This window comes from Gossypium hirsutum, chromosome D01, assembly GCF_007990345.1.
Source record: "Gossypium hirsutum isolate 1008001.06 chromosome D01, Gossypium_hirsutum_v2.1, whole genome shotgun sequence".
Taxonomy (NCBI): domain Eukaryota; kingdom Viridiplantae; phylum Streptophyta; class Magnoliopsida; order Malvales; family Malvaceae; genus Gossypium; species Gossypium hirsutum.
The window spans coordinates 28,195,040-28,219,914 of NC_053437.1; the positions used below are offsets into that span (position 1 = coordinate 28,195,040).

Genomic DNA, 24,875 nt, shown 5'->3' on the forward strand with positions numbered 1-24,875 from the left:
CTTGTGCCTCTTGGTCCTTTCATCAGCATGCTGCCTGATCTGAGCCACTGTTGGATTAGCTCTAAGTGGCTCTGGTTCAACATCAGAGTTGACCACCTCCCACAGATCGAAAGCCTGCAGGTAGGTTTTCATTTTGACCACCCATATGTGATAGCCTTCTCCATTGAAGACTTGAGGTGCAGCTGGTGAAAAGCTTGATGAAGCCATGGATTTGTGTAACAGATCCCTTAAGAAATAGGCTCTAGATACCAATTGTTGGTGCTGTAATTGAAACTAACAGATTCAGTGCAAACTTGTCAAGCAAGTCTCAAGACTTGCTGAGCAAACAAGAGAATTCGAGCAAGACAAAGAAAGAAAAGCTAAGAAAAATGAAGAGAAAAATTGATGAACAAACTGAACTTCATTCATAAATTGCATAATGGCACAATGCCAATACATAAACCAAGCACTAAGCTTGTCAAAAACAGCAAATAATTACCTAAACATCACCTACCTCCACTAATGACATGGAAACTTGAAATTTTGGCTTGTAAACTTATACAAAGTTGTGTTTACAGCTCATACATAAGCTAATTACATTAGTCAACAACCTAACTTAGTTAGAACTGAACTAAGATTACATTTCATTGACTAGGAATTACAAAATAAACAAAATAAGCTTGCATCAGCAGCTCCTGCATGACTTGGTCTTCTTGGCCTGCATGTTGTCGAGTTTGCTGCATGCTGAACCAACTTCATCAGTCCAGGATCCTGTTAAGTGAGATTGTGTTCTTAAGTTAAAGGTATAAGGCAGGAGGTATATACAAACGAAAGAACCTGCTATTCACCTTTACTGTAGACTGGATAATGAACTGCAACCCATGGATACCGGAATCATTCCTGATGAGAGACAATTAAAGACCTTAACATTTGGCGGACAATCCTAGAATAAAATAAGGAGAAAATTTTTTCTTTCATACCTCAGCCTGAGGAGAGTAATGTATCCCAGCTGCTCAACGGATCTAAGCTGATGGAAGGCAGCTTGCTCTGCAATAAAAGCAACAAGCTGAAGCTTCACATTCAGTTTAAAATCATCCCGATGAACCTGACCATTCACATGTGATTCATGTCAGAACTAAATAAAGCCTAGATACTCAAGATGCATCATAATATCAACCACAAGCAAAAAGACACACACACACACTAACAAAGAGATAAAGCAAAAAAATAAACACGTTAGTGTCTAATTAATGGAAAGACCTTCAGGTTGTCCCTGAGATGGGTTTCATGGGCCATTTTACTCCAGAATCAGCAGTAGTTGCCAAAAATATTTCCCACAATAATAGCCTTAATGCATATCATCCTCGACATAATCATGCAAAACTTTGTAAAATATCAATGTTGTTTCCATAGAAAACAAACATATACTTGTAGGAGCCAACAAAGACACATGCAAGATTTCCGACTTTTGAATCTAGCACTTGGGTCTCTGTAAAAGTTTTTAAGACGTAACAGGTTGAGATGAATAAATGAGTTATACAACATTCTAACTAGTGGTCAATAAAATTTATCTTCATAAACATGAAAATGCCAAACGTCATAGACATGCTTTCAGTACTAGGTAACAGTTGTCTGAACTAAAGCTCCATTAATTGGCAGTGAAACAAAATAATAGAACTAAAGGAGGAAGAAGAAAATGACTTTTTTTTGAACTCTATGTTTATATTCTATTAAATAGTACATACATATACATGCTAGGGCTTATTCTAAAAGGAAAGAAAACAAAACAAAATCTAATTAAATCTAATCCCTATAAATCTACTATACAAATATTACACATTCTTTAACAAGCAGCAAAAATTTTCTTAAATGAAAATGGCATAAATTGGATACTTTTGAGCTATGCATTGATTCAAAATTTAACGGACGTTATTGTCTTTAAGGGTGATAAAGTGGTCCTGAATGAAAATGCAAATCAAAATAGGGTCAAAAAAAATTTTATGTTCTCCGGACAAACACAAGTACCTGGATATTGTGGACTAAGGCAGAATTCTCATCACTTGTATTAAGGCCTTCCTTACTGTAGCAGTAATTCATGCCTTTTCCAAGTTTAACTACTCTATTTCTTAGAATCTAGGATGGAAACAGCGGTTCACAAAAAAATTTACGTTCTCTGGACAAACACAATTACCTGGATATAGTGGACTAAGGCAGAATTCTCATCACTTGGATTGAGGCCTTCCTTACTGTAGCAGTAATTCATGCCTTTTCCAAGTTTAACTACTCTATTTCTTAGAATCTGGGATGGAAACAGCGGTTGGCATATAGGGTTTGAACCCTTAAAGAACACATCTTCAACGTGATGAATCATTGATACTGCTTCCTCATGTACAATGTTTCCTAGAGGAGAAAAAAATTAAAATAAAACAAAAGGATGGCAATGTTTAGAACCAAGCACGTGTGACTAGATGCAACCAAAAAGCAATTGAGGTAGAGAGGGAAGAAAGATATGACAAACCTGCTATGTAACACTCTAAAAAGGCCCGTGAGAGCATGATTGGAGCAAATTTTGCAAGGTCTTCCGCATTAAGACAAGGCAAAACTTCAAGTTGTTCCATCCAAGGCCATGATTGATCCTCTAGTATTAGTGAGAAATAGTCCTTAGCCTGTTCATAGGGCTGCTGGAACTTCCAATTTTGATAGTCTTTAATTGCCATTTCCTGCAAAAAACAAACAGAGTGCAAAGGCAGAACAAAGGCTATTAGAAATGTATTAACAGGAAAACAAGTGTTTATAAGCGACATGCCCCAATAATGACCATTGATTCAACTCAAATAAAAAAGTTTAACAAAAACATTTAGCATCCTATTGAACAGCATCTGTTAGCAAGTTGACCATTAACTGCATGTCACAAGCCTACTCTTACACATTTTATTTCGACAGAGAGAAGACAGGTGCCAAACGGAATTTTCATTAAAGATAACGAAAATCTGTATTCTTTTCTTGTCATTTTTTAACAAATATGAAGGAAAATGATTAAGGTGACCAATGTGCCATGACATGGATCATATCTTCATCTGCTCTTGATTTTGGAACTCAAACAAGCTGACAGTTAAAGCATGTTCTATTGTAAAGCAGAGGTCGTAGGTACTAAAGCAACGTAAAAGCTAAAAAAAGGACCTTAGGACACTGTTACCTTCCCTTCAAAGGCAATTTTACAGAAGCACTGCATTTGATGACAGGCAATTGCCTAAGTTGTGGCTACCTTTACACAACTAGTTGCTGTGAAATTTACATAAATATCTATAGTTAAACTGTTCTTTTCTATTTGTCAGGGAAAAAAAGACCTTCTACCCTAACACAAATAAATTTATTGAGAGCGACTTGTGAAGGTTAGATAGCCCCTTGCCCTGCTACTCAACACTACTTGGCTATTGCCTTTTAACTGATGACATATGAATCCAACAGCTCTTGAATATATCAAGCCTATGTCATATAAGGGGTTAACTGGAGACATTTCCAGTCAGCTATTGCTTTTGAAATTGAAGCACCATCATATGATGCAAAAATTTGGCATCTTTCATGCTTTTTTTTTTTTTTTGTTAGAAATTATTCCAAGAAACATCTACGCTGTAAAAAACAGAAATTTACTTTGAAGCTCTAGAGGTGATTTTAGGTTTTGGTGTATCAATGATGCCTTGAATTTTTAATCATCTTCAAACATGGCTATCTATATGGAATACTTAGCCAAACTGTGGAGAAACATTCTTCTTTGGACTATCAAATTTAGACTCGACAATGTGAAAAGATGACAGAATGGATGAAAAAACTGCAGAATGGCCACAGGACATTTACACTAGATATAAATGTTAGTATGATTGTGAGCTCTAATGGTGAACTTATAATTTAAATTATTTTAAACTTCTTGCATTTTGAATTTCTTTCATTTGAAATTTAATTTAGTTCCTGGTCTTAAAGATTAGTTACCTTTTAATTTGAATTCTTTCATTTTGAATTTTGGGACTTATCTTTTGCTCAATCTTTAATGAGTATTTGGTTAACTCGCATGCTTTCCTCAATAAACACAGCATTTATTCATTGTGTGCTTTATACTCTCATAAGCTCGACATGACAATGGACCAACATTAACGAAAATCAAACAAATGTATAACGAATTACTCAAGAGAGGAACAAGAAATACATTCACATGGACCTAAATTAAATTTGATGTTAGTGACAATTTTAAGGAGGAGAAACAAAAAGTTGCAATATCTGAATATCAGATGTAATTAACCTGAGGATAATTATTTGGTACACCGGTGGTGTGAAATTTTTTAACTCTACAAGCAGGGTTGAGATTTTACCATGTATCTTTAAATTGTATTTAAAAAATTTTAAAATAAATAAATAGGACATGTGGAAAAATCTCAACCCCGCATGTGGAATTAAAAATTTCTACCACCAGTGTACCAAATAATTACCCTTAACCTTAAGGCTAACAAGTCACAATCATTGCTTTTTGTTACAGACTCTTAGGCTTAATTCTAGGATTAGATTTTATTTTATTTCTTATTTAGATTATGTAAACTTGTATATAAGCAAACTATCCCTAGAAATGAAATACAAGTAATTTTCATTAGTATATTTTCTTTTCTTATTTTCATATATATTCTTCTCTTCATTTTCGATAACACTTTTTATTCTTATTTAAATCAGTAAGGAACAAATGACTAAGACATACATGAAGGACAAGAGCACAGAAAGACAACAGCATGTTGACAATAAAAGGCAAGTGAAAATAAAAATTAATATTGCCTGTTGGTCATTACCTTGATTACTGAAAACCTGTCAGGTTTCACTTCAAATTTTGCAATTTTGTCGACTATGGTCTCTAGCAAGATCCTCAATTTGTGATTATAACCAACCAATGTCACCTGAAAGTGATTAAATGATACCATTTAATTGACTTAAAGAAATGATGAATACTATACACCACTGGGAAGTTGCACACATACATACAGAGAAAAAGAGAAATATTTACCACAAAAGAAAATTTTTCCCCAGGATCATTTCAAATTAAATACGTATTTTGAGCATCCATATCATGTAAATTCTAGCTCCAATCTAACTTGAACAGAAGGCAAACTACAGATTGGTACAAGAGTAAGGTGGGATTTTAGGTGTGGCAGTGTAAGTTAATTGTTTACATTCTCCAAAGATTATACATGTTATGCATTTCAGTAAACTTCCCAAGAGCAATAGCAAAGAAGGGTCTTCACCAAACAAAGAGATAATAAAGTAGAGCAGCATTTGGGGTTTTCTTGATTTGGTACTCCATTGATCTCAGTTACCTTCTAGCATTCAGAAAATCTTTTGCTTTTTGCCAAAAGAAGAAAATAATATAATTGTTTGAAACTAGAAGGTAATCATTATCATTTTGTTCAAAACTAAATTTTAAACAAACACAACCAACCAATTCAATGCAGACAAGATAGGAATCAGGTCAGGCATAGGTAAAAATGACCCCAGTAACCCTCCTTAGAAAATTTGCCAAACTCAAGCAACATTGAGCTTTTAACCATGAAATTTGCAACCCCACCTCCAAATTTCTGTGATAGACATCTAATTTCTGTCTCTAATAATATTCTTCACAAATAATATTATCCATTTCAAGAAATATTGCTTTTAATATAGGTATGTATGTGTCATAAAAATTCATTACCTTATCCATAGATAATTCCTATTTAGTTCAAAGGAAAAAGGTTATCATATGGAATCACATTAATGCCACGAAAATAAAAATAAAAAGAATACCTGAAAACCACTATCTGTGCACCTTACATGATAACGAAGACCAGCAACTCGAGCATAATAAGCTGAAGCATGGAAGACAAAACTCAGAATTAGTAAAGAAGATAATCCTAGTCAAATGATAACAACAATCTACTGTCATTATTAAAGGCTTTGCATATCACAAACTATGCCTTTGAACATTTAAACCACTGTGGAGAAAGATCACAGTAAAACACTAAAGAAAAATCATCAGCATTTATCATACCATATTCATTCAAGTAATCCATCAATAACCGTGTAAAAAGATCTGTAAGAACCTCAGTTTCGGAAGAGTTGATAGCATGGGGGCAGTCAAAGTTTATCTTAACATATGCCTTTGGAGTAAAGAACACTGTATCAGGCTTGTACCATAATTTTGAATAGGATGACTTTCTTAACGAAACTGGAAGCTTGATCTGTTCCAGAGGATAATCATATGAGAAGATAGAATATCTGTAAAAAGAAGGTTATTATAATAGAATCAAATGAAAGACTCATCAAACCTTCTCTTGTGCATTCTTAATAGATAAGTCTGTTGGTATAAAGACATTAGGTGCTGGTAGATGCAGGTTTTCATTAGGAGCTGAGGACATCCATGCCTGCAGTCAAAGAAAGATAGATAAAGCACCTTTCTTTTCCAGTAGAATCAAAAGACTAGTTCATCCATAGACAATGAAATATTATACAAATGTTATAAACATATCATCAGCAAGATCTGACCACAGACCTGAATTGTTGAGGGGCTAACTTTCTCAATGGAATATGCAGTACCATACCATGGCTCAACCTTGTCAGTCAGTCCTTCAAATTTCTTTGACTCCCAAAAGCTTCTGTCAAAAAAAAAAAAGGTTTATCAGAAATAAAATGTATCAGAGCACAACCACAACTTCTCTTTAGTGCTAAAACGTTCCCAGATAGCTCCCGCAAACTGTTTGTAATGAGATAAATAAGATTAATAGCAATTCTGTTTAGGGAGAGCTCCAATGACTTAAGGCATGTGCATTTGGTAACTTGGCAACCCGTTTATTTAGTAACATGTATAATATAATTCAAAAAAACATAGAACAGAAATTTTGAATGCCAATGTTAAGCAAAAGCCACAAGCTAATGATAGAGCTAGATTGTTTTTTGAAAATTTATAAGAATTTCAAATGGAGGGCCGAACAAATCAATTAGACATATACTTTCATTAAAATGAAGGTAAATACTTCTGTCTCTAATGGGACAATTGAATACTTGAAATCTTACAATTTAACCTTACTCAAACATGTACCTAACACTCTCCGGAGAAAGCTCATTTAGTATCTTCTGTATGGTGGTTGGATTGAAATCCGAAGGCAATGATGATCCAACCAACCAATCTTTTTCAGGATATCTCTGAAAATCACTTTTCAAAATATCAGAATCAAAGCATCAACATGAGATCATCAGTATCGAAGGAAATGCACTAACAGAGTGAACAACTTAGATGAGGGAAATTGAGACATAGAATGACAATCTAAAGTAAGTCCTAAAGGTCAAAGCTAAATGAAAGTTTTCAAGAAAGCTTTTAATAAAACTATTCTATTTTTTATTAACTAAAGAACTGAACTTAAATAGAGAAAAGAGTCCTAATCCTAATTGGGAAAATAATTCCCTTATTCTAATAAACTACTAAAAATAAAATAAAATATTCCTAGAATATTAATAAAACTTATCTACCTAAATAAATTTAAAATATATACATATTTCAACACCTTACCTCAAGTTGGTGCATATATATCAATCATGCCCAACTTGCTTACAAGAAAATCAAAATTTGTCTTAGAGAGCCCTTTGGTGAGTATGTCAACAATTTGTTGTTTTGAAGGAACAAACGGCATGCACACTTGGCCTTCTTCAATCTTCTCCTTGATAAAGTGTCTATCAATCTCAATATGTTTAGTTTTGTCATGCTGGACTGGGTTGAAAGCAATACTAATGGCAACTTTGCTATCACAGTACAACTTCATTGGTGAAGTTATTAGTTTCCTCAGCTCTTCCATAATTTTTTTTAACCACTTCTTGCTATAACACTTTATTTTTTGCTTCGCCAAGTCACAAGGTTTCCCCAAACAAATGTTTAATATCCTGATGTAGATCTTCTATCTATTATTGAGCATGCCCAATCTGCATCTGTATAAGCTTCAATTTCTCTTTGTTCGGATTTCTTGAAGAATATGCCATTTCCAAGTAAACTTTTCAAATATCTTAAAATTCGAAACACTACTTCTTCATGTTCCTCCATTGGGGAATGCATAAATTAACTCACTAAACTCACTGCAAAAGTTATGTCTGGCCTTGTATGTGATAAGTAAATTAACTTACCAACTAATCTTTGGTATACCCTTTATCAACTAATCAACCTTTTTTATTTTCGAATTTCACATTTGGATCAACTGGTGTGTCAGCTGGGCAGCAACCACTCATCCCAGCCTCTTTTAAAAGATCAATCACATATTTTTTCTAAGAGACCACAAGACCCTTCTTTGATCGAGCAACTTCCATTCCAATAAAGTATTTCAAAGGACCCAAGTCTTTGATCTCAAACTCCAATGCTAGATGCTCGTTGAGGCGCCTTATTTCATTCACATCATCTCCTGTAAGAATGATGTCATCGACATAAACTATAATAACTGCTATTCTACCTTTTTGTGAATGTCGATAGAACATTGTGTGATCAGCTTGTCCTTGAGAGTAACCTTATTTTTTAACAACTTGAGTGAGCCATTCAAACTAAGCTTGAGGAGACTGCTTTAGACCATACAAAGATTTCTTGAGTTTATATCCTCGAGTTCCAAATTTTTCTTCAAAACCTGGAAAAGGATCCATGTAAACTTCTTCTTCAAGTTTCCCAATTAAGAAGCATTCTTCACATCTAGTTGCTGTAAAGACCAATCAAGATTAACAGCAATTGATAAAAGGACTCTAACGGAATTTAATTTGGCTACTAGAGTAAATGTTTCCAGATAATCTATCCCGTATGTTTGAGTGTACCCTTTAGCCACCAACCGGGCTTTGAATCTATCTAAAGATCCATCTGGTTTGAATTTGGTTGTGAACACCCATTTATAACCCACTATTTTCCTACAGGTAATTCCATTGTTTACCATGTACCTGTTTTTTTGAGAGCACACATCTCCTCTAAAATAGCCTCCTTCCACTCAGGAACCTATAAAACATCTTTCACATTTTTAGGTATTTTCACAATATCAAGACAAAAAAAAAGGCTGAGAATGCCGAAGACAAGGTTTTATAGGATACATAGTTAGACATGGGATATTTGACAATATTTCTAACACCTTTTCTTTTAACAATTGAAATATCTAAATCAGAAAATTTACTAGTTGGATTATGAGCTTTACGTGGACTTTTGACAAGATCTTGCGGATTCGATTCTTGGTGATGAATCTGGTGGATTCCACTTTCTTGATTTCAATTTCTTCTTAAGTAAAAAATGAACTCCTTTGTTTGTTCTTTGTTCTCATGATCAGACTCTACACCATCATACTCCTTTTTATTAACAACATTAACATCATTAATTTCTGTGTTAATCATAAATTCACCTTCCCCATTATTAGAATCCCTATGTTGTATATTCCTAGTCTTTTCTTGATCAATTATAGAATCTTCCTTACTATAATTCCCTCCTTAAAGATTAGAATCAAAATAAGATTGTGTTTCAACAAATGTAACATCCATGGTAACAATAATCATCCTATCAATTGGATTATAACATTTGTAATCCTTTTTATTAGAAGCATAGCTAAAAAAGACATTTTTTTTGCTCTAGGATCTAGTTTACCTTGGTATTGAAGATGAACAAAAACACCACACCCAAAAACTCGGAGGGATAAATCTGTGATCAATTTAGAGTTAGGAAAGTTAATCTTTAAAGAGACGAAAAGGAATTCTATAGTTTAGAGTTTTACTGGGCATTTTATTAACAAGATATGTAGCTGTTAACAAGGTTTCACCCCAAAGATAACGTGGTACCTGACTAGTGAACATCAAGACTCTAGTTACTTCCAAAAGATGTCAATTTTTTCTTTCTGTAATCCCATTTAGTTGTAGTGTATTTGTATAAGATGTCAGTTTTTTCTTTCTGCAATCCCATTTAGTTGTGGTGTATTTGTAAAAGAACTTTGATGGACTATTCCATGTTTGCTTAAGAAAACACCTAATTGGTCACTAAAAAATTCTCCACTATTGTCACTCCGAAATACTTCTATTTTCACACCAAATTGTTTTATCACCATAGCATAAAAAGACTGAAACGCATTTTTAACTTCAGACTTATCTTTTAATAAAAACACCCAACAAATACGAGTGTGATCATCAATAAATGTCACAAACCAACGTTTTCCTAAAAAATTTGACTCTTGAAGGTCCCCAAACATCACTATGAATTAACGAAAAAAATTTGGAGGCTTTATATTTTTGAGGTGGAAAGAATGACCGATGATTTTAGCCAATTCACAAAATTCACAGTGATATGAATGACTTTTATTTTTAAATAGATTAGGTAACAAATATCTTAAATAGTAAAAATTAGGATGTCCAAGCCTATAATGCCAAATCATAACCTTATCAAAATCAGAAACAGAATTTAAACATAAAGTAGTTGTTGGTTGACTTAGATAGTCGCCGTCAAGAAAGTAAATTCCACCAAATTTTTTAGCATTGCCAATCATCCTCCCAGAGATCATGTCTTGAAATTTACACATAGAGGAATCAAATATAACATGACAATTCGAGGACTGGGATAATTTATTGACCGATATGAGATTACAAGCTAGATTTGGCACATGTAAAACATCATGTAAAACCAAGGAAGATGAAATTTTAACAGTGCCTTTTCCAGCTATTGCCGAGAACGACCCATCTGCTACTTTCATCTTTTTGTTTCCTGCACAATGTGTGAAAGTTGAAAAAAGAAAATGGCTACTAGTCATGTGATCACTAGCTCCAAACCCTGGCCTTGACATTACTTTTCTCCTTGTCTCCTCTCTTCTAGCCTCAGAAAAAATCTCACAAAATTTTGGAAGCGGTTTTTTCCCTAAGATCTGAGATCTCACTTCACCAAATTCTTTATTTAAACCAGCCAGAAACAAATAAGCTCATTCATTCTCTTCTTTTTTCATAGCTTTTACACCATCTCTGGGACACTCCCATTCATCATTATAACACTGATCCAGTTCTTGCCAAAGAGACATTATCTCATTATAATAAAAAGTAACTTCCTTTTCTCCTTGCCTAGCTTTCCAAAGTTTTATTTTTAACTTAAAGATCTGTGAAGCATTTTCCAAATCTGAATAAGTGTCTTTCACAGGGTCCCAAACGTCTTTAGTAGTCGGGAGAAAAAGAAAAGTCTACCTACGGATGCTTCCATGGAATTAAAAACCACGCAATTATCATAGAATTTTCTGACCTTCACTTGCTCATCTTTGGATCACCCGCCTATGGTTACTTGACTTCTCCAATTAAATGACCTAGTTTGCCGCGCCCATCAATTGCTAATTTTATAGACCGCAACCATTCCAGATAATTCTTGTCATTCAACTTGTGAGATGTCAGCTAAAAAGAAAAGTGAGACGCCTCTGTCCCTTGAGTCATTGTACTCTCGGTAGTTGTTTCAACGGTAGAACTTTCTTCCTCTATTTTATTGTTGAATCTCTTATCTCTACCGAAGACTGTTTTAACCATGATGTTACTAGAGATTTAACCTAGCTCAGATGCCATGAAAGTTTTCAAGAGAACTTTTAATAAAAAATTTTATCCCTTATTCTAATAAACTACTAAAAGATAAAATAAAATATTCTTAGAATATGAACAAAACTTATCTACCTAAATAAGATTTATCGACCTAAATAAATTTAAAATATATACATATTTCAACACTAAATACATGCTAGTTAAATGACCGGCAATTTTCCTTAAAGAAAGCTCTAAAAAGATATTGCTTTTAAAACAATCATTCAGTACCAGGTTTCACAGATGCACAAAATGGAACAAATGGTATTCACACATACAGAACCTCAGGAGCGCCCATCAAATAATGTTAATTGGCTACCTTTATATTCCCATAATTGCTTCTAGGTTAATCACTAATTGCATTACACTTCTTCTAAGGGAAGACTAACATCCTCTATCATAAGGAAAAGTTGTTCCAAATCAGCATAAACATATAATAACCTTGAATATCCAGTATATTTTGCAAAAAGATACAACAATAAAAACACTCTCTTCCATGGAAAAATAGCCAACTCCTTTTAGCTAGAAGAGTTAAGCATATATCTCTCCTAGAGCATGGTAAAACCTAACTATACATATTATGCACCTTCAGGGCCAGAGGGATATTAACCATGGTGAAACACACATTTAAGAAATCTCTTAGCTAGACGGCTCTTTTTCATAGAAAAACCCTTCAAAACTCCATACAAATTAGGACATTCAAGAACAGTTATTTGGTTTTGCTTGGTAGGAATGACATGAAGAGAGAAGATGGAATGATGGATTAAAATTTTTCCTTTGGATTGTATCGAAATATGTGCTGAACTCCCATATATTTTGGGATAATTTGTAAATTATTTGGGTAGATAATCTTGGAATAGTCAGTTGAGATTTTTTGAGCCAATTTATTAAACTGTTTTTACCAGAAAAAGATGACTAAACATCATTTTGAATTTCCATAAGCTGAATTTTCAAGTTTTTTGGGGTACATTTTTATCAGCCTATCTGTCTTGTCTCTTCCATTTCATTCTTTCCCACAGCCATATTCTTCTTTTGAAGGATAAAAATGGTTTAATTCATAGACCAAAATTTAAATACTGCAATCGCTTCAGTCCTATGAAACTTTTAATAAAATCTCAGTATCTTGTGGTGTTTGTTTCCATTGTGTTCTTCCTAATTCCTCTACTTCCACGCTAAACATCTATTCTCACATGTACCTCAAATGTGTATGTTGTGGATTAAACATAGTCCTCGTGAATAGATTTGGATTTAACATGTGACCACTTCAAGTTGCAATAGACTCTTCAATTCAATTTTGTAAGTGGTACATAAAATAGAAAGCTGTGATATTATTAGATGATGGTTATTCCAAGTTTCATTAACATCAAGTGGTAAAAGCCATTCAAACAATTAAAGTAACTATTACTATTCAAGACATTGAGTTGCCTCTGTTACCTCTATTACACATCAAATATATAACAAAACATGTAAAACGTGTTTTATTTCATGTCATCAAATATACAAAATAATCCTTTCTTTCCGTTTATTTTAATTAAAGTAGCAAAACCAAGGTAGCTTTAGTCAGCTAGTCTCCCAAGTGGAAATATTCTAATTTTGATAGGTCTTTTCATAAAACTATGGCATGATACAAAAGAATACATAACTATAAGTGAAAATGACATCAAAACGCTAACGGAAAAGCCCTTAAACAAAGCAATAAATGGGGGGAGAAAAAGTGGTGAAAGGGATGTAATTGAATTACCTGCATGTTTGATGAAATATTTAGAACATAGTACATAGGAGAGATTCTGTCCTTATAGTGAAATCCTGTCTCGCAAATAGCTGATAGCTTCATTCACAAACTAAAATATCTTAGAATCATTAATATAAAGACATACAGGCCACCACTAAAATCAAACCATTGATGCACATAAAATAAATTGACACATTGAGCAAAATCTCAACATGAATACAGACACCACCTTGACCGATGCGCCTATAGATATGAAAGCTGATCAAGTCGTCTTACACTTGTTCTTATGCTTCAAACAAAGGGGAAAAAGAGCCCCACGGAGAGTTTCAAAATGATAAACAAGAAAATTTTCAATTCTATTACACAAATATTAACCATTAATCATAGGGTAATCAACTGATTTTTGGCTGATAAAGAATCTGCAATAGAAGTTCTCTTCCCCCCGCCCCCCAAAATAAAAAAAAAATCTGATCCTGTATATTATTTTATATAATAAAAAAAAAACCCACTCTCTCTCACTACAAACTTCTCGGGATACTGTTCACAGCATAAAACCTCTGCCTCTGAACTGTAAATAACTTTCTTCTTTGTAGCCTTAGTCACATTCCTTTCCATCATCAACCCTTATCCTTACCCATATTTTAAAATAATTCCCATAAGCCAAAAAAATTAAGGACAAAATAAATCCTAATCTTCTTTTTTTTTCCCCCTGCCAAAAGAGTTAACTCTAAGAGAGCAATATTTCCCCTAAAGAGGTTATACACAAGCCCAAAGTTACAAATCCAGACATTTGTTTTCACAAGATCTAACGAACTGCAGTATGCTATCAATCAAAAAGCAGTCCGTGGGTAAGTTAAAACAGACATATGATCACATATGCAAGCAACAAAGACATATTCAAGTGATGATAAACAGTTGCAATGAATGGTAAAATAACTCCTAAAAGAATTATATGTTAAGTATAATATATGCATACCTCATCAAATATCCATTTACAAACACCAGATTCCTGCAACAGCTGAATATATCTAAATAGTAACCCTATTACATCTTGCATGCGATCTGAAATTTACTCAACGGAAAACAATATTAGTCAAGTAAAAGACATCATTTTTTCCCACACAAACTTTACAAGCCTTTGTAATCTTTACCATTAAAGAAGACTCCAATGATTAAAAGCATATCAAACACCATATGATATAAGAGAGGATGTTAAAAAATAAAAACTAACCCTGGCCAGCATCAGTAAGACCAATTACTACTTTGAAGAAAGAAAACTCTGAAGTGCAAACACCTTCACCAGCAGACAATCCAGTAGCCCATCCTACAAAGTTCCATACATATGCATGTACAAAATTCACTAAATATAAACACATAATTAAGATATATGATGTCCTTAGACATATATAAATAAATATGTATATGCAAATAGACGTTATGTATGCATTCCTCATAAAAGGACAAAATAGAGGGGAAAATGGAAAAAAAAAAGGGGGGGCGGGGGGGGGGGTTCTGCATGATGCCTATTTGTGCATGTCTGCACATTCAAACTTGAGCTAATGCTGCTAAGTCATTTAGTGATTCCGCTCTCCTAAGCTGCAATAACCAAATACCAAGCAATGGCCAACAATAACATATCCTAGTGCAATGTACACATATCATGGTCTTCGCACAATAACTGCATACCTAAAGGATACTTAAATTTTAAGAAACTTATTGAAGAATTCGAGTTAAACAAATCCCAATTTGACACAGAACAGATTAGGAAAATACTTAATACCAACCAAAACTATAGTTTGACGAGATCTCCAAAAGATTTATGCAGTATGAATAACAACTGGTTTCAAAATGCAGCAACATACTATGCAAAACTTCAACTTGTATTTCCACTTCCATGAAAAGTTAAAAAGTGCTGTCAATTGCATTAAATGCAATGAAAGAAGAGAAATAGCTCTTACAATAAAAAAGAGATCAAAGGAACCACAAAAGAGAAGTGAAGCATATGGAATAAACTAAATATTCAAGTAAGGAAGCACATTACTTTTAGGAAAAAACAAAAGATAAACAAATACTCCGATAAAATTTGTTGTATAGATATAAGATCAAAAGGCCAGTCTAGACTAATAACAAAGCCCATGATTGAGTTCAGTGTAATGAATGCAGTGACACCAGTGAATTGATGAAAACCCAATCATAATATGAAAAAGGAAATTGTACTAGTAAGACCATTTGTGATTTACTTTTCCTATGAAGTAGGGTCAGAGTCCATAACCCATTTACATGCATGTACTCCGTCAGACCAACTTCTCTCTTTCACATTTTAAGACGCCTCAAATTCTTTCATATTTCATATTGTTCTAATCTTATCTACTTTACCCATATAATGCATATGCATGGACTGGTATCTTTTGTATATTTGAACCAAAAGCAAAACATGTCTGCATTTAACCTGGATTTTTAGAGGACGCATCCTAAATGTTAGGGAGGCACGAATTTTGAGATATTCCAAATTGGATTATCTAAAGCTTATAATGACATGTGCAACCTACCTAATCTTTTCAAGACATAAAATAAAGATCCTTCTCCTTTATGGCCAATGAGATGACCAAGATACTTGCATGGCCCGTCTTTGTAATGAAGAATGCTGGGAGTAATTGGCCATACAATCCTTAATTTGTGGCCTTGTTTTACTGGAACAGCTCTGACAAGAATCTGCGAATTGAAGAGAAAAAACGAACAGAAAAGAAACCAGAAAAAAAAAAGTACCTCTTAGAACATTGAACCTTGCAGAAGAGTACTGCTTTCTTTGCTCAAAACTGTGACAAACATAAGATAACGATGCATAGGCAACATAACAGCACCATATACCTGAAGGTGTTCTGATGTGCAAGGCTGACCAGGAAACTGGAAATGGCTTCTATCAGAGTTTTGAATTTCCTGGAACTTGTCCTCCACCAGACATTGAATTTTATCAAGGCTTTCTGAAATTACAGAACAAAGAGATGATAATTTTGTTGATTCAAAAAAATATAGCAATAGCTTGTTTTCTTCTTACCAATGCCAGAGCCCTTAAATTACTGGAAAATTATGTTGAAAGCTGGACTGCAATGCAACATGGAGCCAGAAGCATGCTACTGTTGAGACCAGCAGCTATCGAGCTCAGCTCATTTTGCTTGGTGCGCACGAATGGTTTTCAGACCAAATGAAGCAACTGATATTGCTGTTTTGTTTTGATGTAATTTAGTTCAGTTTAATTGTAACTAGCTTTAATAGTTAGTAAGATTAAGTTTGTGATTAGATAGCTGATGTAAAAGCTGATATGTCAGCTCATTTTGTATTTGACTTAAGCTTACATTGGTTGTAAATTAGTGGAGGCAGTTAGATTAGTAGGTAACTGTCAAATGAACAAATTGTAACTCCTTTTATTTAAAAATTTTAAAAAATGAAAAATTTGTAATGTTCAGTTACAACTTTGCTGAGTATTCAATTTTGTTCATTGCTTTGCTTTTTCTTTGCTTCGATTCTTCTTGCTTCAGTCTTACAAATACAGTTTTGTAACTTTGTTTGATGTTTGCTGCTGCCATTGTTCCAACAAATGGTATCATGAGCCCGAGTCTTTGAGGGGCCTTTGTATGCAATCTGTTGTGTTCGAATCAAAACCAACAGCAAGTTCAAAATTTGGTAAGATCGAAGCATTTGGATTCAGTCTAGCAGGATGAGTTTCACTCCACCTCCTCCATCTGTGTTCACTGGAGAAAAATATCACATTTGGATAGTCAAAATGAAGACTTACCTCCAGGCACATGATCTCTGGAGTGTGATCGAGAATGATGCTGAACCACCTCTATTGAGAGCCAATCCCACTATTGCACAGATGAGGCAACATGCTGAGGAACGAGCCAAGAAGCACAAGGCTATGGCCTGTCTGCAGAATGGAGTGTCTGATGTGATATTCACACGCATCATGGCATGTGACACACCTAAGCAGGCTTGGGACAAGCTGAAGGAGGAGTTCATGGGGACTGACAAGACAAGGCAACAGCAGGTGATCAACCTCAGGAGAGACTTTGAAAATTTGAGGATGAAGGAGTCTGAGACCATCAAGCAGTACTCAGACAGGATAATGGCCATTGTCAACAGCATTAGGCTCCTGGGAGTGGACTTCACAGAGAGCAGAGTTGTTGAAAAGGTCATTACAACTCTCCCTGAGAAATTTGAGTCAAAAATCTCTTCACTTGAGGACTCGAGGGACTTATCAGCCATTTCATTATCTGAGCTGATAAACTCTCTGTATGCACTTGAGCAAAGGAGGGCAAATAGGCAGGAGGAGAATCCTGAAGCTGCTTTCCAGGCTAAAGCCAGTGAAGGCTCGAGTGTGAGTGCAAAAGGCAAGAAGCCTTGGCACAATAGAAGGGTCAAGTCAGGAAGAGATGAAGCAAAAAGGGTGTTCCCACCATGTGTTCATTGCAAGAAGACAACACATTCAGAAAAGTATTGCTGGTTTAGGCCAGATATTCAGTGTAGAAAATGCAAGCAGTTTGGCCATGTGGAGAAGGTGTGCAAGGGCAAACCAAGGGAGGCTGCTCTGCAACAAGCTAGACCTGCTGAGGACATTCAAGCTCAGGAGGAGCAAGTGTTCACAGCAACTTGTTTTGTTGGCACAACCAAGGCCAGCAATGATTGGTTACTAGACAGTGGCTGCTCACACCATATGGCAGCAGATGAGAAGCTGTTCAAGGGCCTAGACAGAAGCTTCCACTCGAGGATTAGAATTGGAGATGGCAGGCTGATTGAGGCTAAAGGCAAGGGCAGTGTGTTGATTAGCACTGGTTTAGGTAACAAGCTGATCTCAGATGTGTTTTTTGTACCTGACTTAGACCAGAATTTGCTTAGTGTAGGCCAATTAGTTGAAAAGGGCTATACATTGGTTTTTAAGGATGGTTGCTGTATTGTTCAAGACATGAATGGTCTGGAGTTAGTCACAGTCTCTATGACTGATAGGTGCTTCATGCTGGATGTTAGCCAAATAGAAAGAAAGGCATACACCAGCCTTGTTGAAAGCACTGACTTGTGGCATTGGAGACTAGGCCATGCAAATTTTAGATCCATCGATCTGTTACATAGGCTGAATATGGTTGATGACATTTTAAAAATTGAAGTTAGTGGGAATGTTTGTGGGGTTTGTCAGCTTGGTAAGCAGGCTAGAATGCCTTTTCCTGCTGACAGTGCTTGGAGAGCTCAAAACAAGCTCGAATTGGTGCACTCTGATGTTTGTGGCCCTATGAGAACACCTTCAATCAGTGAGAACAGGTACTTTGCCCTGTTTATAGATGATTTAACAAGGTTTTGCTGGGTCTACTTCTTGAAGCAAAAGTCAGAAGTGTTTGAAGCCTTCTGCAAATTCAAGGCTTATGCTGAAAATCAGTCAGGCTGCAAAATTAGAGCCTTGAGGACTGATAACGGCTCTGAATATGTGTCTGAGAGATTTCAGAAGCTTTGTGACAGTGCTGGGATTCACCATCAGCTCACAACAGTCTATACTCCTCAACAGAATGGAGTCTGTGAGAGAAAGAATAGGACTGTACTGAACATGGCCAGGTGCCTCTTGTTTCAAGGCAAGCTTCCAAGTCAGTTTTGGGCTGAGGCAGTCAACACCTCAGTGTATCTGCTCAACAGACTGCCAACTAGAGCAGTCAAGGATAAGACTCCTTTTGAGGCTTGGCATAGAGTCAAACCTGTGGTAACACACTTGAAAGTGTTTGGCTGTATGTGTTATGCTTTTATTCCAGTGGAAAAGAGGACCAAGCTCGAGAGCAGGGCTGCTCCAGGAATCTTTGTTGGCTACAGCAGCAACAAGAAGGGCTATAGAGTGTATGATCCTACAGCAAAGAAGGTTTTAGTCAGCAGGGATGTAAAGTTTGATGAGGAAAAGGTGTGGAATTGGAATGGTGTTAAGGCTGACTTGTCTGAATTGGACCAGTTAGACTTGGTTGCTAAACCTGCAGAAGAAGGACCAAGTAATAATGCTGTCGATGATACACCAGTGAGGGGCACCAGAACTTTGGCTGATGTCTATCAGAGGTGCAATGTTGCTGTGATTGAGCCCTCAGACTTTGAAGAGGCTGCCAAGGACAGAAGCTGGATGAAAGCTATGGAAGCTGAGTTAGAAATGATCAATAAAAATCAGACTTGGGTGTTGGCGAGCAGACCAGAACACAAGAAGGTCATAGGAGTAAAATGGGTGTACCGGGCCAAGTACAATGCTGATGGCTCACTGAGCAAGCACAAGGCCAGGCTTGTGGTGAAGGGCTACAGTCAGCAGTATGGTGTGGACTACTTGGAGACTTTTGCTCTAGTGGCAAGACTGGATACAATTAAACTGCTGTTTGCTTTAGCAGCTCAGAAGCAGTGGAGAGTTCACCAATTGGATGTCAAATCAGCATTCCTGAATGGTTTTCTCAAGGAGGAGATCTTCATCGAGCAACCTGAAGGTTTTGAAGTTGTTGGACATGAAGACAAAGTGTATAAGTTGAGAAAGGCCCTCTATGGCCTGAAACAGGCACCAAGGGCCTGGTATGACAGAGTTGATGCTTACCTGACCAAACTTGGATTTGTGAAGAGCCTTAGTGAGCCTACTCTGTATGTTAAAAGGTCAAAACATGAAACCTTGCTGATTGTCTCCTTGTATGTGGATGATTTGCTTGTGACAGGGAGCAAAGTTGGGCTCATTGATGAGTTCAAGGTCCAAATGCAGCAAGTGTTTGAAATGACAGATTTGGGGATCATGACTTACTTCCTTGGCATGGAAGTTCACCAGTCTGATCGAGGTATCTTCATCAGCCAACACTCATTTACTTTGAAGATCCTAGACAAATTCTGCATGCATAACTGTAAAGCAGTCAGCACACCTGTGGCCCAAGGAGAAAAGCTGACTAGCAGTGGTGATCAGCAGAGGGTTGATGAGAGGCACTATCGAAGCCTAGTTGGTTGCCTGTTGTATCTAACAGCAACCAGGCCAGACATCATGTTTGGTGTCAGCCTGTTATCGATATTTATGCATTGTTGCAATGAGGCATATTTGAAGGCAGCAAAGAGGGTCCTTAGATACATCAAGGGCACTGCTAGTTTTGGTGTAATGTTTGAAAGTGGGAACCAACTGAAACTAGAAGGCTACTCTGACAGTGACTGGGCAGGATCCCTCGATGACATGAAGAGTACCTCAGGATACTTCTTCACACTTGGATCGGGGATGTTTTGCTGGAGTTCAAAAAAGCAGCAAACTGTTGCTCAGTCCACAGCTGAAGCAGAATACATTGCTGCAGTAGGAGCAGTTAATCAGGCCATTTGGCTAAGGAAGCTGCTTCATGACCTTAATGAAACTCAAGATGAAGCAACTGAAATTTGGGTGGATAATCAGTCTCCAGTTGCAATAGCCAAGAACCCTGTGTTCCATGGTAAGACTAAGCATTTTAAAATCAAACTACATTTTGTTAGAGAGGCTGAACAAGCAAAGGAAGTCAGCCTTGTGCATTGCAGCTCAGGGGCACAATTGGCTGACATAATGACCAAGTCCTTGGGGGCTGCTCGATTTGAATCTTTGAGAAGTGCAATTGGAATGTGTTGTATACAGTCCAAGGAGGAGTGTTGAAAGCAGGACTGCAATGCAACAAGAAGCCAGAAGCATGCTACTGTCGAGACCAGCAGCTATCGAGCTCAGCTCATTTTGCTTGGTGCGCACGAATGGTTTTCAGACCAAATGAAGCAACTGATATTGCTGTTTTGTTTTGATGTAATTTAGTTCAGTTTAATTGTAACTAGCTTTAATAGTTAGTAAGATTAAGTTTGTGATTAGATAGCTGATGTAAAAGCTGATATGTCAGCTCATTTTGTATTTGACTTAAGCTTACATTGGTTGTAAATTAGTGGAGGCAGTTAGATTAGTAGGTAACTGTCAAATGAACAAATTGTAACTCCTTTTATTTAAAAATTTTAAAAAATGAAAAATTTGTAATGTTCAGTTACAACTTTGCTGAGTATTCAATTTTGTTCATTGCTTTACTTTTTCTTTGCTTCGATTCTTCTTGCTTCAGTCTTACAAATACAGTTTTGTAACTTTGTTTGATGTTTGCTGCTGCCATTGTTCCAACAAATTAGTTACCAACCTTTTGAATAAACAACCAGATGCATGAGGTTGGCTGAATATTTGTCTTCATAGAATTTAAGGAGTTCTTGCCTTGTGTCTACTCCCTTTGCTTTTGGTCTAACATATAAAGTATCCCAATTCCCTATACATGAACAAGTTACTGATAAGCATATTAATATAGAGTTATAAAGCAATGCCAATTCTTTCTTTACAAGTTCAAAACACACAAAAGAAGATGCCAAAAGGAGGAGCAGCAAATGGTGATAGATTTCAGGAAAATATAATTCAGACACACCCAGTAGAATAAAAGAAGAAAATAGAGAAAACCAATAAATTATGTGAGAAAGAAACAGATGCACATGTATCTCCAAATTAAGATCCAGTTCAAGAACCAATCCTTGCTTATTGAAGGAGTACTGAAAACGAGAATATTCGGAATGGAAATATAGAAATTAAATTGAGCACTCCAAGTCCAGATAAGAGTAAGAAGATATTAGTATCTGTCTAAAAGGGGAATAAGTATCTTAGAATCAAAGACATTCAGACAGAAGTCTTGGCAAAATTACAAAAAAAATTGTAGAAATGCTAAATTAAACATCATCAGCTTCATTCAGTTTTTGGTAATTACTATCCAATATCACTAGCCAACAAAGCTACAGTTGTAGTGGCAAGGTTGTTGTTATTGGTACCTATGGCCAGGGTTCAAAACTCGGCAATCCATCCCCCTCCCTCAAAATTTGAAATGATCCAAAAAGAAATATTTTTTCGAAATATGTGCTAAAATAATTTCGGATAATTTTTAAGATATTTGGGTAGATAATCTCAGAATAATCAGTTGGGATTTTTTAGGAAGACTTCTCTATCTTTTAGTAGTTCACTAGAATAAGGAATTATTTTCCTAGTTATGTTGTGAGTCTTTTTCTATTTAAAGTTAGTTCTTTACGTAATAAAGATACAATAGTTTCATTGAATAGTTTCTCGAAAACTTTCATGGTATCAGATCTAGGTTAAATCTCCAGTAACAGCATGGTTAAAACAACTTCACTTGAGATGAGAGATCCACCAACCAAACTGAGGTAGAAAGCTCTGCTGTAGGAACAACTACTGAAAGTGCAATGACTCAAGGGATAGAAGCATCTCACCTCTCTTTTCAGCTGACATCTCACAAGTTGAATGGCAAGAATTACCTCGAATGATCGTAGTCCATGAAGTTAGCCATTAATCTAAACTTTTGAATCAGACAGTAACTGGTCCATTCTCCATACATCAGACAGTAAATTTTTCAAATGGTTAAAAAGGAAACCAATAACTTCACCAATGAAGTTGTACTATGATAGCAAAGTTGCCATTAGCATTGCTCACAACTTAGTCCAGCATGAAAAAACTAAACATGTTGGGATTGATAGGCACAGATTGAAGAAGGCCAAGTATGCATGCCATTTGTTCCTTCAAAACAACAAATTGCTGACATACTCACTAAAGGGCTCTTTAAGACAAATTTTGATTTCCTTATAAGCAAGTTGAGCATGATTGATATATATGCACCAACTTGAGGGAGGGTATTGAAATATGTGCTGAACTGCCATATATTTTGGGATAATTTTTAAGATATTTGGTAGATAATCTCAAAATAATCAGTTGGGATTTTTTAGGAAGACTTCTTTTATTTTTTAGTGGTTCACTAGGGAACTATTTTCCCAGTTATGTTGTGAGTCTTTTTCTATTTAAAGCCAGTTCTTTACTTAATAAAGATACAATAGTTTCATTGAATAGTTTCTCGAAAACTTTCATATATATCCAATATCACTAGGTTGATTGATTGACTATAAAGCAGAAAGTATGCCCTATAACCTGCTTAGGCAATGAATTCAACTTAACAGAAGAGGGAAGAGAGAAGAGGTAAAGGGAAGAAGGAAGATCAACTAGGAAAGGTTTTTAACCTGTGCTGAAGTTATGAAATGGATGACTTTCCAAGCTTAGATGTTTCTGAAGCTGCATAGAAGGAAAAATTAAAACCAGTTAAGAATACATCTAAAAGTTCACCATTGAAGAATATTAACATGAACTCAAATGGGACAGATTTAGTAGTAAGTGCAAACTAATACCAAATATAAGTTTTGAATCAATTTTATCACCATCAATGCCCATAATCCATAAATTTTCTTCTACTCAACTAAAAGCAAGAACCCCAATAATTCTCATTTATTTTCAAGAAACATAAAGATTGGGAAGTTTCAAAACTGTGCTAATTTTTCCAACAATTATCAATTCTTAACCAATTTTAATAGCATGAACGAACCACTTGAGATGACTAGATTGCATTCAGAGTCACAAAAAATTGCTCAAATACGAATTGCTCAAATGACTACATTGCATTCTTATTTTGGTCACTCACCGTTAAATTGATAACAAAATGCATTTTTCTAATTGGTATGATAACACATTTAGTCTTCAATACTTACATATTCTATCAATTTGATCTTAATTCTAAATAATTCAATAATTTAACCTTTGAAATTTACAAATTCTATTGATTTGACTTCTTAGTCAAAGCTTTCAACTTTTAAGAGAGAGTCATTCCACATCTATTAATTATTTTATTTATAGTTGAAATTATTCAATTAGATATATAACCCTTTCTGTTTATGCTTTTAAGAAGATTGTTGGAAATTAACTAAATACTATTAAAAAAATAGAAAATACAAATTTTAAAAAAATATATAATAAAATTATATAAATAATTTAATATTTGTAAAAAATAAATTTTCACTCTCTAGCATAATTTTAGTGATATATATTTCTTATTGTGGATTTAAAAATTAAAAATAAATAGAACACATAATAATCTTTTAATCAAATTATAAAATTAAAAGAATCATTATCAATGTAACAAAAGGAAATTTAGTTAATTATTTCACATCTTTTTCTTATGAAAAATTAAATGTTTATAATTTTTTTCTTAGATAATTATTCATTGTACAATTGGATTTTCCAATTTTTTAACTCTGGATTTAATTTTCAATTTCAAGTATCAACTTCGAAGACTATTTCTATGTACCTGGAAGGAAATATCATACTATTAACAATAAGAGTACATTTAAAGTCTTTTTTAAAAGTTTTTCTATTTTCTTTATCCAAAATTTTATCAGTTAAAGAGTTATAAAATATTATATTTAAAAGAAAACTAATGAAAAAAAAGGAAATAAAGTTTCAAGATAAACTCATTGGTATCAGAATTGGCTCGAAAAATGGCTCGTTAGTTGAGAGAAGTTTTTTTTTCTTTTTTGGGTTTTACAAATTTATATATGTGGAATGCATGTATTTTAAAAACTAAAAGATTTGGTTAGTAAGTTTGAAAATCAAATTGATAGAATTTGTAAATGTGAAATGTTAAATTTCTTGAATTATTCAAATTAG

General features: G+C 35.0%; 1 protein-coding gene across 1 annotated transcript; it reads right to left on the bottom strand.

Annotated features, from left to right (window-relative positions):
- LOC107921627 (insulin-degrading enzyme-like 1, peroxisomal) lies at nt 1–23,877 on the bottom strand. The gene is made up of 19 exons (XM_041086363.1): nt 23,854–23,877; nt 23,399–23,450; nt 21,478–21,600; nt 16,184–16,296; nt 15,865–16,027; nt 14,547–14,639; nt 14,292–14,377; nt 13,325–13,411; nt 7,085–7,188; nt 6,539–6,641; nt 6,315–6,410; nt 6,038–6,227; nt 5,794–5,855; nt 4,809–4,913; nt 2,498–2,699; nt 2,171–2,379; nt 960–1,084; nt 828–879; nt 1–750 (listed from the first exon to the last, which is right to left on the bottom strand). The coding sequence occupies exons 1-19, from the start codon at nt 23,875–23,877 to the stop codon at nt 631–633; spliced, it is 2,109 nt and encodes a 702-aa protein (XP_040942297.1). The 3' UTR covers nt 1–630.
- Between the last annotated feature and the right edge of the window lie 998 nt (nt 23,878–24,875).